The 15,809-nt window shown below is 43.1% G+C and overlaps 2 protein-coding genes across 5 annotated transcripts in view; one reads left to right on the top strand and one right to left on the bottom strand.

Annotated features, from left to right (window-relative positions):
- PDE7A (phosphodiesterase 7A) overlaps positions 1–6,016 on the bottom strand; it is a 147,419-nt gene extending 141,403 nt beyond the window's left edge. For all 4 annotated transcript variants that reach the window (XM_054021090.1, XM_054021091.1, XM_054021092.1 and 1 more), the window contains exons 1-2: positions 5,885–6,016; positions 5,414–5,653 (exon numbers count right to left, since the gene is read on the bottom strand). In XM_054021090.1, the coding sequence (XP_053877065.1) occupies positions 5,414–5,551 (138 nt within the window). In that variant the 5' untranslated portion in view covers positions 5,552–5,653; positions 5,885–6,016. The remainder of the gene's footprint in view (positions 1–5,413; positions 5,654–5,884) is intronic.
- Positions 5,500–15,809, top strand: part of DNAJC5B (DnaJ heat shock protein family (Hsp40) member C5 beta) — a 79,212-nt gene continuing 68,902 nt past the window's right edge. The window contains exons 1-2 of the mRNA XM_054021099.1: positions 5,500–5,529; positions 15,055–15,161. The gene's annotated coding sequence lies outside the window, so the exon portion shown is untranslated. The remainder of the gene's footprint in view (positions 5,530–15,054; positions 15,162–15,809) is intronic.

Raw genomic sequence — 15,809 nt, 5'->3', positions numbered from 1 at the left:
CTTTTAAATGTCATCTAATTTCTTCAACAGACTAAGCATTTTATTTGTACTGACTTTTTGAATGTTTGTTTGTTACCCAACTTTTCATTTCTCTCAAATGTCATCTGAAAAGACTATGCTATTACTTAATAGATAAGGTTGTTTTGTTTTTCTTAAAATAAAAGGGGAGTTTTTGAAACAGTCATAAATGCTGAGTAAGAATTCAGAAAAAAATTGTGTCTAGCATAAGGAAGAGGACTGTTCAGTTTATCATCTTTTACTTACCCCAATTATAAGTACACCTCTACCCCGATATAACGTGACCCGATATAACACGAATTGGGATATAACACAGTAAAACAGTGCTCCAGGGGGCCAGGGCTGCGCACTCCGGTGGATCATAGCAAGTTTGATACAACGCGGTTTCACTTAGAACACGGTAAGATTTTTTGGCTCCCAAAGACAGCGTTATATCGAGGTAGAGGTGTATCACTAATTCCAGTTAATTTGAGCAATTTTGAATATTCAAGACAAATACATCAAATTGAAATGAGTTAAAATTTTTTATCACTACAGACTTGTTTTAGGGTTGAAGCAGACTACTTTACAACTAAAAGTTTGTTGTTGATTTTTTTAAATTAAAACCAGTTTCCTTTGAAACATGGCATAAAACCTGGTATTACTATCTATACCGATGACAAAAAGGTAATAAAGACAATAGAGCAGAATTGATTTTTGGTGACTGTAGCCAAATTATACTGAAATTAATGAAGATTTTAATCTACTAGTCTAGCCACTCAGATTTTATGCAGGCAATGAGAACAATTAGGTCCATGAAACAAGTAATCATGCTCCTTACAAAGAGTAGCAAATACCAACATCTCAAGTGTGGCCTGATACCACAATTTTAGGACATATGCACAAATAATTTACACTTAAAATTAGGAAATTTGAAGAATGTCATACGGCCACTTTATTATGATCATAACACACAAAGGCCCCAATCAGGATTGGTCCCCATTTTGCTTAGCACTGTAAAAAATCATATGAAGACAGTCTCTGCCTCAAAGCACTTAACTAATTTTACACTTTAAGTGGGTGCAACAAAGAGGAGGAAGAGGATATGGGGAAAGACCTGAGTAACAGTAATAAGATGAAGTCATCCCACACAAGAAACTTGGACAACTTGATGGTTCCAAATACTTCATTATTTCAATTTTTAAAATATATGGGGACAGATGAGGGGTGAGAATAATGGCATTAATAAAAGAGGAGGAGTTAATAAACATAGGGGAGGAAGAGAGAAGGATGGAGAGAGAGGAAAAAGGACAGTGGAGGTTGAAGGAGAGAAGTCAGGGCATTCAGCTAGTCAACAGATAATTACGCCCAAAATTCAAACCATAAAAGTTAGTCTGCAGACTGGCATGTGAATGTGCCTCACCCTTTGCCCTACTTCTGCAAATGGTGCTTACTGGGCAAGCTCTGGTGCTACTGGAAACTGACTTAACCCCCAGAAGTGTTATCTTTCCCAGCCCACATGGAGTTTACTGGTGTTTGGAACCCCAAGTGGGGAGTTGTGTCCCTGGAAGCAGGGAAGGAGGAGGAGGCAACGTTTCTAACGTCTGAATAAATAAATAAAGTGAAATAGGAGGGGGTGGGGTCCCAACGAACATGATGTACCAGGGTCCCAAATTGCTCTAGAGCAGTGGTGAGCAACCTGCGACCCATCAGGGTAATCCGCTGGTGGGCCAAGAGACAGTTGGTTTACCTTGACCGTCCATAGGCACGGCCACTCGCAGCTTCCAGTGGCCGCGGTTCTCGGTTCCCAGCCAACGGGAGCTGTGGGTGGCCGTGCCTGTGTACGGTCAATGTAAACCATCTCGTGGCCCACCATCAGATTACCCTGACAGGCCGCAGGTTGTCCACCGTTGCTGTAGAGGGGCCTGCCTGGAAAGGATTCCCCCTCATCAAGTCACAACAGAGGGGTGGCTGCACCAAACTGAAAAGATGATCCTTGCCTAGGCACCCTGTGTGCATTGGTTGATCCAGGGTTGATTTCTGTTGGCGCGACTGCACACATTGACCCTACTTAAAGCCACCCCTGCTATTCAGGCAAGAGACTCATTCTATATTTGCACAGGGCATACATAGCATTACAGGGCATTGAAGTTGGAGACTTTGGCAGCTACCGCAATGAGAATATTTTTAGATTTATTTGTAATCTCTACTCCTTAAAGGTGCCAACTCTATTAGTGACAAAACAGTTATTACTAAAATTATAGAAAAAGCGGTTGATGGAAGAATTACAATGAAAAATAATTTTTCATACAAACAAGAAATTTGCATTCCTTTAAACTGCATGCATAATGGATACAATCAACATTATACCAAACAATGACCTACTTTGTTTCCTTACAGCTATTCTCTTTATGTTTAATTCCACATAATTCTTAATTTGTGTATTCCTTTAATCCCACTACCAACACTATTCCCACACACAAAAAAACAATGCATTGCTATTAGGGCTGTCGATTACTCGCAGTTAACGTATGCAATTGACTCAAAAAATTAATTGCAATTAATCGCACTGTTTCAAATATATCTATTTCAATTACAACACAGAATACAAAGAGTACAGTGCTCACTTTGTTGATTACAAATATTTGCACTGTAAAAAAACAAAAGAAATAGTATTTTTCAATTCACCCAATACCAGTACTGTAGTGCAATCTCTATCTTGAAAGTTGAATGTACAAATGTAGAATTATGTACAAAAAAATCTGCATTCAAAAATAAAACGTAAAAGTTTAGAGCCAGTAAGTCCTCTCAGTTCTACTTCTTGTTCAGTCAATCGCTCAGACAAACAAGTTTGTTTACATTTCCAGAAGATAATGCTGCCTGCTTCTTGTTTACAATGTCACCTGAAAGTGAGAACAGGTGTTTGCATGGCACTGTTGTAGCCCACGTCACAAAATATTTACATGCCAGATGCACTAAAGATTCATATGTCCCTTAATGCTTCAATCACCATTCCAGAGGACATGCATCCATGCTGATGATGGGTTCTGCTCAATAACAATCCAAAGCAGTGCGGACTGCTGCATGTTCATTTTCATTATCTGAGTCAGATGCCACCAGCAAAAGATTGATCTTTTTGGTGGTTTGGGTTCTGTGATTTCCGCATTGACGTGTTGCTCTTTTAAGACTTCTGAAAGCATGCTCCACACCTCATTCCTCTCAGATTTTGGAAGGCACTTCAGATCCTTAAACCTTGGGTCGAGTGCTGTATTTATCTTTAGAAATTTCACATTGGTATCTTCTCTGCATTTTGTCAAATTTGCAGTGAAAGTGTTCTTAAAACGAACAACACGTGCTGGATCATCATCCAAGACAGCTATAACGGGAAATATATGGCAGAATGCAGGTAAAACAGAGCAGGAGAAATATAATTCTCCCCCAAGGAGTTCAGTCACAAATTTAATTAATGCACTATTTTTTTTTAAACAAGCGTCATCAGCATGGAAGTATGTCCTCTGGAACGATGGCCGAAGCAAGGAGAGGCATATGAATCTTTAGCACATTTGGCATGTAAATATCATGCGACACCAGCTACAACAATGCCATGTGAATACCTGTTCTCACTTTCAGGTGACATTGTAAACAAGAAGCAGGTAGCATTATCTTCTGTAAATGTAAACAAACTTGTATGTCTGAGCGATTGACTGAACAAGAAGTAGGATTGAGTGGACTTACTGGCTCTAAACTTTTACGTTGTTTTATTTTTGAATGCAGATTTTTTTGTACATAATTCTACATTTGTACATTCAACTTCCATGATAAAGAGATTGCACTACAGTACTTGTATTAGGTGAACTGAAAAATACTATTTCTTTTGTTTTTTACAGTGCAAATATTTGTAATAAAAAAAAAATAAAGTGAGCACTGTACACTTAGTATTCTGTGTTGTAATTGAAATCAATATATTTGAAAATGTAGAAAACATCCAAAATCATTTAAATAAATGGTATTCTATTATTGTTTAATCGTGATTTTTTTTTTTTAAATCGCTTGACAGCCCGAATTGCTATTAAACAAAAAGAGACCAGCAACCCTACTCTCCAAAAGCACTTGCACAAACTAGAGCTGTCTTGGTAAGGGATAGGAAAGCAGTTTTCTTTTAATATATGAAAACATGCAAACAAGTGACAGTGTTTTAAGGGGGGGGGGGGGGGGGGGGGAAGAGTTACCTAAACACAACTCAAACATATTTACCTTTTCTATTATAATTCCACCTCTGAAGTCTGAATAAAGTCCCTTTGAAAATGCAAAGGTCTGTTTATCACAATTTGCAGGAAAACTTCACCAGCATATTGATAGAAACAAAAAGATCAGTAGAAAGGAAAACCTATTTTCTCATATCACCTGTATTGAATGTTTTTATAAACAGATCCTCTTCAAAATTTTGTTTTTTAACTCTGATTGTTATTCATCTTGTGAATCCTTAATATGCACAGGGAAGATGCCATGAGAATTAAAAAGCCAAAGATGGTCTTACTGCAACTAGACCTCTAAGGCTTGACTCTTACAGAAAAAAAGGAGAAATGCTTACCATTACAGCAATGTTTTACTCTGAACATACACTGCTCAATATAATACTGCCAAAAAAAAAAAAATGTAAACCTCGCCAAAAACTTTTGGCTTTTTGAGGAAAGGAAAACTTAAGAACTGTTCAAACCTACTTTGAAAATAACTAAAGAAAGCAAAAGGCTCACTGACTCTGGAAAGCCACTTATATAAGAATGTACTGCAAGCTCTGAAATCAATTAGGAAAAGATAACAGTGGTAACTAGCAACAGGAAATATAGAATATAGGTAGTATTTTCTTTTCACCACCATAGATATTTGAAGGGATAAATGAATAGGCTACTGATGGGGTAATTTAACAGGAAGGTAATTTGTTGCCATCAAACCTTAAATAGCTCAAGGAAGCTTCCAAGCTTGGTTGCACATTTGTAATGTCGACCAAAACTGGGCATAAACGCGAATTTTATCAACTTGCGGGCATTGCTTTCTCTAAATGGTAGCAGATACCTTTGCAAGAAACAACATATACAGCTACAAATACACAAGTCCCCATGCAAAGGAAGGGATGGAGAGAAGGAGCCTAAGTGACTGAGGTATCTTGGTGGGGGAGCACGGAGTGTAGCCCGATGATTGAGTAAACCGGTTGTGGGAGGTCTTGCGAGAGAAAAAAGGTGTGTGATACTGTGTGTAGCCCAGTGACCTCCCGAGCCAGCCCAGGGGCGAAGGGAGCGCGCAACCCAGTGACTGCCCGAGCCTGATGGGGGGAGGAGATGGCGTTAAGGGTGTAAACTGAGACTGACTGACCCGGGTGGTCACCGAGCCGGCTCTGGGAGGGCGGCGGGGGCCTTACCTGAGACAGCTGCCTGGGGTTGGGGCAACCGAAGAGTGCGGAGCTGGAGCTGAAGCTGATGGCCCCTCTGCGGCTGAGGACATGCTGCGGGACCGGCCTGTCCAGGGGCAGCACCGGTAGCTGGTAACATACTTCCATTGAAGAGCCGCGGCGCTCCGAGCCGCGCCAGGGCACCGGCCGCCGCACCTGCCTGCGCCGGGAATCGCCGCAGCGCAATGGGGGGGCGGGGGCGCAAACGTGCTAGAAGAGCCAAACCCCGCAATTAAAACACAGAGGGGCCCGGCTCCGCCTCACCACCCTCTCCCCGGCGTCGGGTCTGGCCGGGCCCCCCCTCCTCAGCCCCCAAGATAGGGTGACTAGATGTCCCGATTTTACAGGGACAGTCCTGATATTTGAGGCTTTGTCTTTTATGGGTGCCTATTACCCCCCACCCCCGTCCCGATTTTTTCACTTGCTCTCTGGTCACCCTACCCCAAGAGTCACGTCTGGGCGGGCCGGTTCCTCCCCGGAGCCCGCAGGGGTCCTTGAGCAGCAGCCGCCGCAGGGGGGCGGGGAAGCGGGGCCGGCAGTTGAGTGCTGTCAAGGAAGGAGGCGGCGAGCCCCGGGCCGCTGCCTCCCGCTGTCTCTGCTGCCGGAGGGAGCCGCTGTCGCTCCTAGCCCCGCAGCCGGGCCGTCCGGGCGCCGCTCATGGAGGTGGGCGCTGGTGCCCGGGGGACCGCTTTGGGTGAGACACACTCGGCACTGCTATTGTCCAGCACGAGGAGGCGGCGCGCGCTCCTGGCGGGAGGGGCCGGGGCGCTGCGGTCCCGAGCGAGCCGAGGGTGAGGGTGGAGCCGCGGGAAGGAGGGATCCTGCGCCCGTGCCGCCCCCACTGAGAACAGCCCCGAGCGCAGTCGCCCAGGAGGAGGCACGAGCCGGACGGACTCTGTGTGTGCGTGTGTGTATCTCCGCAACGCGCAAGCCCGGCCGGCTCCACGCAAACCGTCATCACGTAACGGCGAGGGGGGGATGTTTTGGAGGCGAACGGTGCGGTCCGGGCCAGTTCGTCTCTCTTGTGCGCCTGCGCGATATTTTCGCGCCTTGGAATGTTTTTGCCCTGTTAGGGAGGGTTGCAAGTGGAGCGCGCGCCTAGCCCCATTGGTGAAGGGGGGATGAGGGAGGGGGAAGAGACACAAGAACGTTTCATGCACGTGGTAGCGGCCCTTCTAATCTCAGCCCAGGCGCGCGCCTGCTCTCGACGTGCGGCCCAGGCCCGAGTTCGGGGGTGTGAACCAGGCGGGCATCAGGGCTGCCAGTCAGATATGGGGCAGCTCTGGGGGCACCTCTGTTCTGCAGCATCTCAAGCCTGTCGGATTCCAGTGGGAAACAGCAACCCGCTGAGCTGGAGCCGCAGGTACAGCCCTGGCAGGTGACCATAGGCCCTTGTTTTCTGGGGACAGTCCCTGACTGAGGTACTGTATCCCTAGGCAAACAATGTCCCCAGAAGAGTCCCCAGTTCACAAAACTTGTCCCCGAATACTGTTGTGATGTGAATACCCTTTCATATGTTGGTTATTTGGTTAATATGTCCAATGCATAAATAGTTAGAAATATCCAGAACATTTCTATTGTTATTATTACTATTAGCTATGATATAGATGGTACAGCACTATTGCAGTTGCCATAGCTATGACGATGGCTGAATGCTGTATGATATAGAACACAATTGAGATTCAGTGTAAAGTGAAAATGGAGTTGTCGAAAAAGCATAAATGCTGCTTTAACAACCCAGCTTCCAAAGGATTTTCCATATTTATGACCAACTGGAAAAGAAACATCAGTATTATATTCAATATGCTAGGCAGTATTTTCCATTTTGAGTGGAGGCAGGACATCTATAAAAAAACAGGAAGGTGCCATTAGACGCAAAACTGCTCTGACAGCACATGCTAGTTCAACTTCTGTTACCAAATTTTTTCACAAAAGTTGAGCAAACACAGTGAGTATGACTTTGCTTTTCCAAAAGGAATATATGCATATCATACTATTAGACATAATCACAGTTTCAAATTCATGGACTGTACTTCCAATTTAAATAAAAAAATTCAGCAACCCCAAATTCTCGTGTGCCCTGACAAAGTGTGAAGCAATAGTTGCAAATGTTTTTGTTCCATGGGCAAATGATGAACTACCTGAAGTATGTTGAATATGTGTCAGTGTCTGCAAACATCGAATCACAAACATAAAATTGCTTCCTGTCTTAGTTTACTATTTCAAGGTTTATGAAGGCTTTTCATGTGTGCAAACTAAATTTGTGGATTTTGTTGAACTTTTGTTGAAGGAGAGACATCAGAACTTATTGCAGCTGAGATAAAAATATTATGAATATAATATAATATAATATAAGTATGGAATCGAAAGTAAGGTGGTGGCATTCTAAGAAGATAATACAAACAGAAACTTTGGCAGCATATACAGATGTATGTGGGGGGGTGGAATTTACACACCACAGTAAAGGCAAGCTTTAAAAGTGAAGTGGTAGGCCTTGGATGCGTTGCTCACAACTATGCCCCAACAGCAAGAGATGCAATCCCAGTAGACGTTGAGAGCATTCCAATTAAGATTTTTGGATATTTTCATGTATTCACTGTTCGGGTGGAAAGACTGAAAAGTTTCTAAGAGTATGAGGGACAAGAATATCAGAGTGTACTGGGATACAGTAATGTCAGATGGCTGTTGATATTATTTGCTTTAGAGAGGATCCTTCAACATTATGAGTCGTTGAAGTCATTTTACTTGTCAGATGAAAGGTGTCCAGAAGTTCTTCAAAAAATATTTGAAGACCCATGTACCAAACTCTGGCTTGCTTTTAGCCATGCAAACATGACATTTTTTCATCTCACAATCAAATCACTTGAGGGACATGATCACTATGCAGTAGAGTCAGACGGTATCTTAAACAATCTTGAAAAGAAGCTGGTTACAAGGGATGAAGAAGACTTTGTGTCTGGTTTAGTGAGAAAACTACTTAGAGCAGTGGTCCCCAAACTTTTTACCTCATGCCACCTTACCACTCCACACCCCCACCCCTGAGCCAGGGCCAGGAGCAGGGCCATGGTTCCGGAATAGGGGGATGTGGACAGGGATAAGGGGGCCAATGCTATGGCCACAGCTGAGGGCGGGGCCGGGAGTGGAACAGGGGCTGGGGCCAGGAGCAGAGCTGGGTGGTGTGGGGGCTGGCCCAGGCCCCATCTATGCACCCCCCAGTTTGGGGACCTCTGACTTAGAGACCTAGAAGAAGCAGACATCATGCTACCTTAATGTGTCAAGATCTTTCCTCAGTGCAGCCATAAAATACATACATGCATGGGGAAAGCATACAGATGATTTGAGAGATTTGAAGTGTCTACTTTTAAAGAAAGTTCCTTTACAATCTGCGATTGAAACAGCAGCTGAGTTACTGCTGAAGAAATGCCAGAATGTGACAATTAATGGGGATGCACTGTTTGATGAAGTAACTCTGTTAAATGAGTTTGTGACAGGGAAACTGTGAATGGAATGACACAACTACAGCGATCACAGTATGTGGCAGATGGGATGAAGTAAACAAGCATTTCAGGGAATCCTCAGTACCACACACAAATATATATTTAAAAAATGGCAGAACTGATCCTGGGCCTGCCTGCAGTAGTGCTTCAGTTGAGAGGGTGTTTTCTGTCATGAATGACCTGTAGACAGCAGAAAAATCCAGGTGCAACATTGAAATTGTGAAAGCCATTCTCATTGTCAAAACAATCTCTATTTTGCCCTGTCTTGAGTTCTTCAACAAACTGAGCAAGAACATTAAAATTCTAAAACAAATACACTCATCAGAGAAATACAGCTATTAATCCAGCAAGCTTTTCTGGTGCTGCCAGCATCGGGAATACTGGTGAGTACAATTTCTTATGTGGGTCCCAGGGTGGGAGTTTTCCATCTATAAACTATTTCTATATCCTAGCCATTTTGGGGGAACTCAGAAAAATTAAGAGGGACTCTTGTATTACTATACATATAAACTGTTTAAAACCATTGTGTTTGTAGTTTTATAATGTGCCACTAGGTGGTGAATGTCATTTCTGTTAATTCTCATTTCAATTATTGCACTCTTTATATCCACATTATTGTCGATTGTGTGGCTGTGTGATGGTTGATGGAGGTTAATCTCTACGTGGAATCTACTAGCAGAAGCAATAAAGTCATACTGGTTTTCTTGAAATATGGAGATAACACTGCACTCATTGATAAATCTGTGAAACATAAATGGCTTTGGCAGTGGTGTGACAAAAGAGATTCTTTAAATAGTCTGTATGGACATTGGATACAGAAAACTCACGTTCCTGAACGGTGTTTCTGTATCTTTTGGAACTGGTGTCTGAATGCGCTTCTTTAGTAATGTCACTCCACAGTGATTATATACATATTTGTTTTGTATTTGTAGTTTATATGTGCAACTGTTAAAATATAAGCTGCTAAAAAATTTGCTTCGCTAAGTTCCACAACTTAAATTTTCAGTCTTGGCTACTTTGCTCTGCTCCCACCCCTGTGTGTCTCCAGATTGGTTTACAAAATATGGTCACCTCTAGAGCCCACTATAGGGTAAGCCCCTGTTAGGAGGCAGAATCAGCAACTAAGTGAGAATTGAAGGGGGCTGAATGGGGGAGGGTCTTGAAATGGACAGAATGGGGCCCAGAGACTACTACAAAGGAACAGAAGGGAATGGGGGAGGCTGCCCTAAACCCCTCAGGCCCAGGTGCCCGCTACCCCCCAGATCTCAGACTGTCCCACCTTGTTTTCCCAAGAAGACATTCCCTCACCCAAAAGCCTCTGTTAGAGAGCTTATTCCTTCACTCTCCCACTTCCCTGGTCCTTCTCGCATGAACAGAGAGCAACAGTACCCGAAGTCCGAAGGTTTATTGGGGTGAACTTTCAGCAAGCTTAAATCCAAGTTCCTTTTTCCTTATTTTTGAATCCCAACTACTTCCTGTTTGCCCTTAATTTATATAGTAATATTCTTAGCTATACCTTAACCAATCATTCTACTAAAATTTACCTAACCAATCCGAACATATTGTAACATGATTAGCTAACCAATTATATCCCACCACCTTAATTAGTTTACACCCAGCAAAATTAATTATACAGCAGACAGAAACAATCACAGAACCAGACAGAGACCATGCAAATAAACATACAAAACAATACAGAAGTGAGGATTTCACAACTACATCTAAACAAACATAAGGGTTTCCCAGCTGTCTATTGATAAGTGAGTTCTTACCAGACAGAAAACAATCAAACTAAATTTCCTTTTACATCTTCTAGGCTCTTCCCTTTCTCTGGAGTTGATAGATCGGATCACCTTCCTAACAGCCCCAGATTGCCTTATTTCAGTATGACTAAACAGGGCCTCAGACTGTCACAGTGAGAGAAGGCCCTTACACAGATTCTTTCTTTTATACCTCTATAAATAATAAACATACCTAAATTCTTAAATTATAGGCCTTTAGAGACAGGCTTGAATATCTATATCCTAACAGCCTCTTCCCCAACATAGGAGGGGTGATGAATGCTGGCTGGGCAGCATAGGAGTGAAAGTTTCCCATTGGTGACCTGTAAAAAAAAAATGGAGGGTTCTGTTTTCCAGAGCTGTTGAGTAGGCTAACACCTTCACCATCACTAAGTCCGCACTATTTTTAAGGTGAAATTTGTGTTTATATGAAAATTATTTTCAAATATGCAAATCAGTTCATTAAATTAGTGCATAAAATGTCACATATGGAGCTGAATGAAACTCAGAAGCTGGAAGGGTGACCACTGACTCCATTAGTTAACTTCCCTAAAATAGTTCCTGGGTCCTACATCCTATCTTAGATCAATATAAGGCTGTCCTCTGTTGCTTCAGCAGTAGACACTGCGGCACACAGTGATATGTCAAAAGAACAGGAGTACTTGTGGCACCTTAGAGATTAACAAATTTATTAGAGCATAAACTTTCGTGGACTACAGCCCACTTCTTCGGATGCATATAGAGTGGAATAAATATTGAGGAGATATATATACACACATACAGAAAGAATGAACAGGTGGGAGTTGTCTTACCAACATCTGAGAGGCCAATTAAGTAAGAGAAAAAAAACTTTTGAAGTGATAATCAAGATAGCCCAGTACAGACAGTTTGATAAGAAGTGTGAGAATACTTACAAGGGGAGATAGATTCAATGTTTGTAATGGCTCAGCCATTCCCAGTCCTTATTCAATCCTGAGTTGATTGAGTCTAGTTTGCATATCAATTCCAGCTCAGCAGTCTCTCGTTGGAGTCTGTTTTTGAAGCTTTTCTGTTGTAATATAGCTACCCGCAGGTCTGACATTGACTGGCCAGACAGGTTAAAGTGTTCTCCCACTGGTTTTTGAGTATTATGACTTCCTCTCCCCAATAAAATGGTCAGAAATGGGCAGCTTTTAGTACTGCCATTTCTCCCTCCCCCCCCCCCAAAGCATTCAACAATCTTGAATCAAACACAAGAAATCACAAGTTTGTCTTTAAAATCATGATATTTTTAAAAAGTAATATATTTTGGAAGAGGTAATAATAATCACAGGATTCCAGTAGCTGGGACTTTAAGAAAAACATATTGAAAATATGATAGCTACATAGATTAGATTACATTAGACAGGACAGATAAAGCTGTATTCATTTGTTGTTTCACTTATAGAGAACAACTTTTTTTCTCCCTCCCTCCCTGGAGCTGTTTTTTTAATATTCAGCTTTTATTTCTCTATAGTGAAAATTCATATATATATCCTTATAGAGAAGGCAACATTTCTGGGTTTTGAGTATCATATTTTACATTCATTTAATATTTATAGTATATATTTTGATATTACAAGTGTCAAAAATAAATACAATGATATGTGCTTCAAAATTCCTTTCAGCTCCATGCACATTTCCTCTCACTGGCTGAAAGTGGGCCTTTAAGAGGCCAGCAGTACTCATATTGAGCCAGAATTCCTCTGAATGGGGTATCACCACTTTTTTTTTTTTTTACTAATAACATCTTTGAGGTTTAGCTAATGTTACTTACACCCCTGTTAACAGTGATGAGCTGCTAAAATCTTAACAACCAGTTCCCTATAAAAAGTTCTGATTTAAGGGATGTGCCACAGTATGTATTTTTTGTACCAATAGGGTTACCATACGTCCGTATTTTCCCGGGAGGAATTTTTAAATTTTAAAACTTCTGCCCGGATGGCGATTTAAGAACCAAAAAGCCTAACATCTTCACGATGTATGTTAACCCTGCCTAAAGTTCTTTTTTAAAAAGATGGGCCTGAACTAGAAATGAGCTCTGTTTCACATGTGTGGGTCCCACCATTCTCTGGGGGTGTGCTAGGGTGAGCAGATGTCCCAATTTTATAGGGACAATCTCAATTTTGGGGTCTTTTTCTTATATAGGCTCCTATTACCCCCCCACCCCGTCCCGATTTTTCACACTTGGGTCCCAGCTGTTCCCTGCCCCCCTCATTGAAGCAGGTATGCAGGGTTACTGCCCTGGGAACTGCAGGCACCAGTGGACGTGGGGCTGCCTGCAGACAGGGGCGTGGGGCAGGGCTAGCTGGAGGCAGGAAGTGCGACTCGGGCTGGCTGCAGGCAGGGGTTGGCTGTGGGCAGGGGGTACAGCATTGGCTGGCTGTGGGCAGGGGCTGGCTGCGGGCAGGGGGTGCAGCAGGGGCTGGCTGTGGGCAGCATGGTGGGTACTCAGACAGGGGCAGCAGCTCGGAGCAGCAGGACACAGGCCAAGCCCAGCAGAGCAGCCAGGGACCCACCAGGCAGCAGCAGGAGCCCCAGGGACAGAGGTCCGAGGAGCAGCAGCAGCAACAGGGCCAGGAGCCAGCCCACATGGCTCCCTCAGCGCAGCGCCCCCCGGTGGGCGGGAGGAGGAATTACACGCTTCCCGGCCGGAGCCCATCAAAGCTTCCCTCGCAGGGAAGCCAGTTAACAAGCGGTTCTAAAACCGCTTCAAAATTTAACAGCCGGTTCGTGTGAACCGGCTCCCGCTCACCACTGCCTGTTAAGAAGTCTTACCTTGAAATTAACTCTTATGAAATAAACTTAGATATTCTAGATAATGAGTGTTTTCTTAAGTGTCCTGTTCTAAGAATATACAATAATGATATATTCTGTAATTAATACATTGCTACTAGTATTATCTGGGCAAATTTGATCACTACAAAATTAGTAGTACAGAATCCCAGTGAACCCATATACAATCAAGTTAAAGATAGTTAATTTGTAACTGGTGGATTAAAAACTGTTAAAATTGTGATCTGTCACTAAATTCTCAGGTTTTTTACTGATCCTGCTTGCAGGCAGGGGCTTCTGTAGTGAAGTGTGTGATCTGGGCCTAGCAGCAGTCAGTCTTCAGACATGGCCAGCTTAGGCCATGTCTATGCTACACAGGTTTCTTGACAAAAGGCAGTGGAGATGTACACATTGCAATGCTCTTCCCACCAATTTAACTCTTCTGCTACACCGACATAATAAAACCACCTTGATGAGAGGCATAGAGTTTTTTATGACGGTTAGAGCGATGCTGTGTCAGTGTAGACACTGTGTTGTTTATGTATGTAGGAAATAGTAATGTTTGTATAGCTGTTTAGTAAAAATTTATTTATAGAACTAAAATGAATCTTTAATTGTCTCCTATACACACGGGTTGCTGCTGAAATTCACACACATTTGCAAACTACAATTAATGCTTACACAGCAATCATTACAAGGGTCACTCAATGGTACTAGAAAACAATGCCTGGCCCAATGCATTACAGAAAAACACGTTATTGGGGCTGATTGTCAAAATGCTCCTTCGAAGCCTTCCTGATTCAAATAGCCCCCATTATGCCCCTCTAACTGCTCTGGTATCTGGCTGCTCAAAAGCAGCCACCAGCCGATCCAACTCAACACTCCACCTCTGCAGAAACTTTTCCCTCTTAGCTTCACAGATGTTAAGCAGAGCACAGCAGGCTGCAATGACCATGGGAATATTTTCCTCATTGAGGTCTAACATGCCAGAAAGGCAGCATCTGTGACCCTTTAATCTGCCAAAGGCACATTCAGTGGTCATTCTGGCCCTGCTGAGCCTGATGTTGAAGCACTCCTGGCTACAATCAAGGTTTCCAGTATAAAGCGTCATGGGCCACAGGGCAAGGGGTAGGCTTGGTCTCCCAGAATCACAATTGGCATTTCTACATCCCCAATTGGAATCTTCTGATCTGGAAACAAAGTCCCTGCTTGCAGCATACTATACAGGTCAGTGTTCCTGAAGATGCATGTGCCATGCACTACCCCATGTTGATGTCAGTGAAATGACCATGGTGATCCTCCAGTGCTTGCAATACCAGAGAGAAGTAGCCCTTTCTGTTGATGTACTCCGTCACTCCCCCCCGTCCCTCCCGCAGCGCGGCTCGATTCCTGGGGGCGGGGCTTGCAGCAAGCCCCGCCCCCATGAATCGGGCCCCGCTCTTGCTAAAGCCGGCCCTGCAGACAGAGATGGCTTCCTGCCTCATTCTGGGCAACATATTAATCAGATTGCCTTCTGTCTCCCTTTGTTCTTGTTACCCAGGATTTTCAGAACCCAAAGCAGTGGTAACTTAACTGTTTCACTCCTGGCATCATCAGGAATAAATCAATGGGAACACAGCGCTTCTGGCAGATGACAGATTGATACAAGTAAGCGTGCTCTTATCTAAAACTACTATTTATTAGAGTTAAGCACACACAGACATCCCAAATAATTACCTAAAATCTGAGATGCTATAGAGTAATTAGCAGCAAGTCAGCGATGGCCAGTCGCTTCCCTACTGGGGAGTGTGGTGTCAGGGAAAAGTCTCTCTGGATAGCTTCAGAGAACTGCTCCAAAGTACATTCTATTATCTAGTCTTTTTATAATTAATTTTTACAAAACACATAGTTCATAGTGACCCCTACTGGATCATCACTTCTCCTAACTTCAGCAAACTACTTATCCACAAAACATTCCTAAAAATCTTAATCATAATAAGCTTCTATATCAAAGGTGCCCAAACTCAGTGTCTCCACCCACTTATTTTCTTTCAGTCTCATAATTTGTTGACTCTTTTCTCCCCGCCTCCTATTCTGATTAGCAGAAACTGCAAGTCTGCAGCTAGTATTTGACCTTGCCTCCAAAAGCCCTGCTAGTCCAAATTAACCCTTAACTATGTGGCATTCTGTTTGATGAATTCATGGTGGGAGAATGCACACAATATGGCAACAATTAGCTTGATCAAATTCTGGGGTAACACACCCTTCAATTCCATGGTAACAGTCTCGCTTCACCTCTTGTCACCAGGATCCCAA

This window comes from Malaclemys terrapin, chromosome 2 (assembly GCF_027887155.1).
Source record: "Malaclemys terrapin pileata isolate rMalTer1 chromosome 2, rMalTer1.hap1, whole genome shotgun sequence".
Classification (NCBI taxonomy): Eukaryota; Metazoa; Chordata; order Testudines; family Emydidae; genus Malaclemys; species Malaclemys terrapin.
This window is presented reverse-complemented; position numbering and strand designations above follow the sequence as displayed.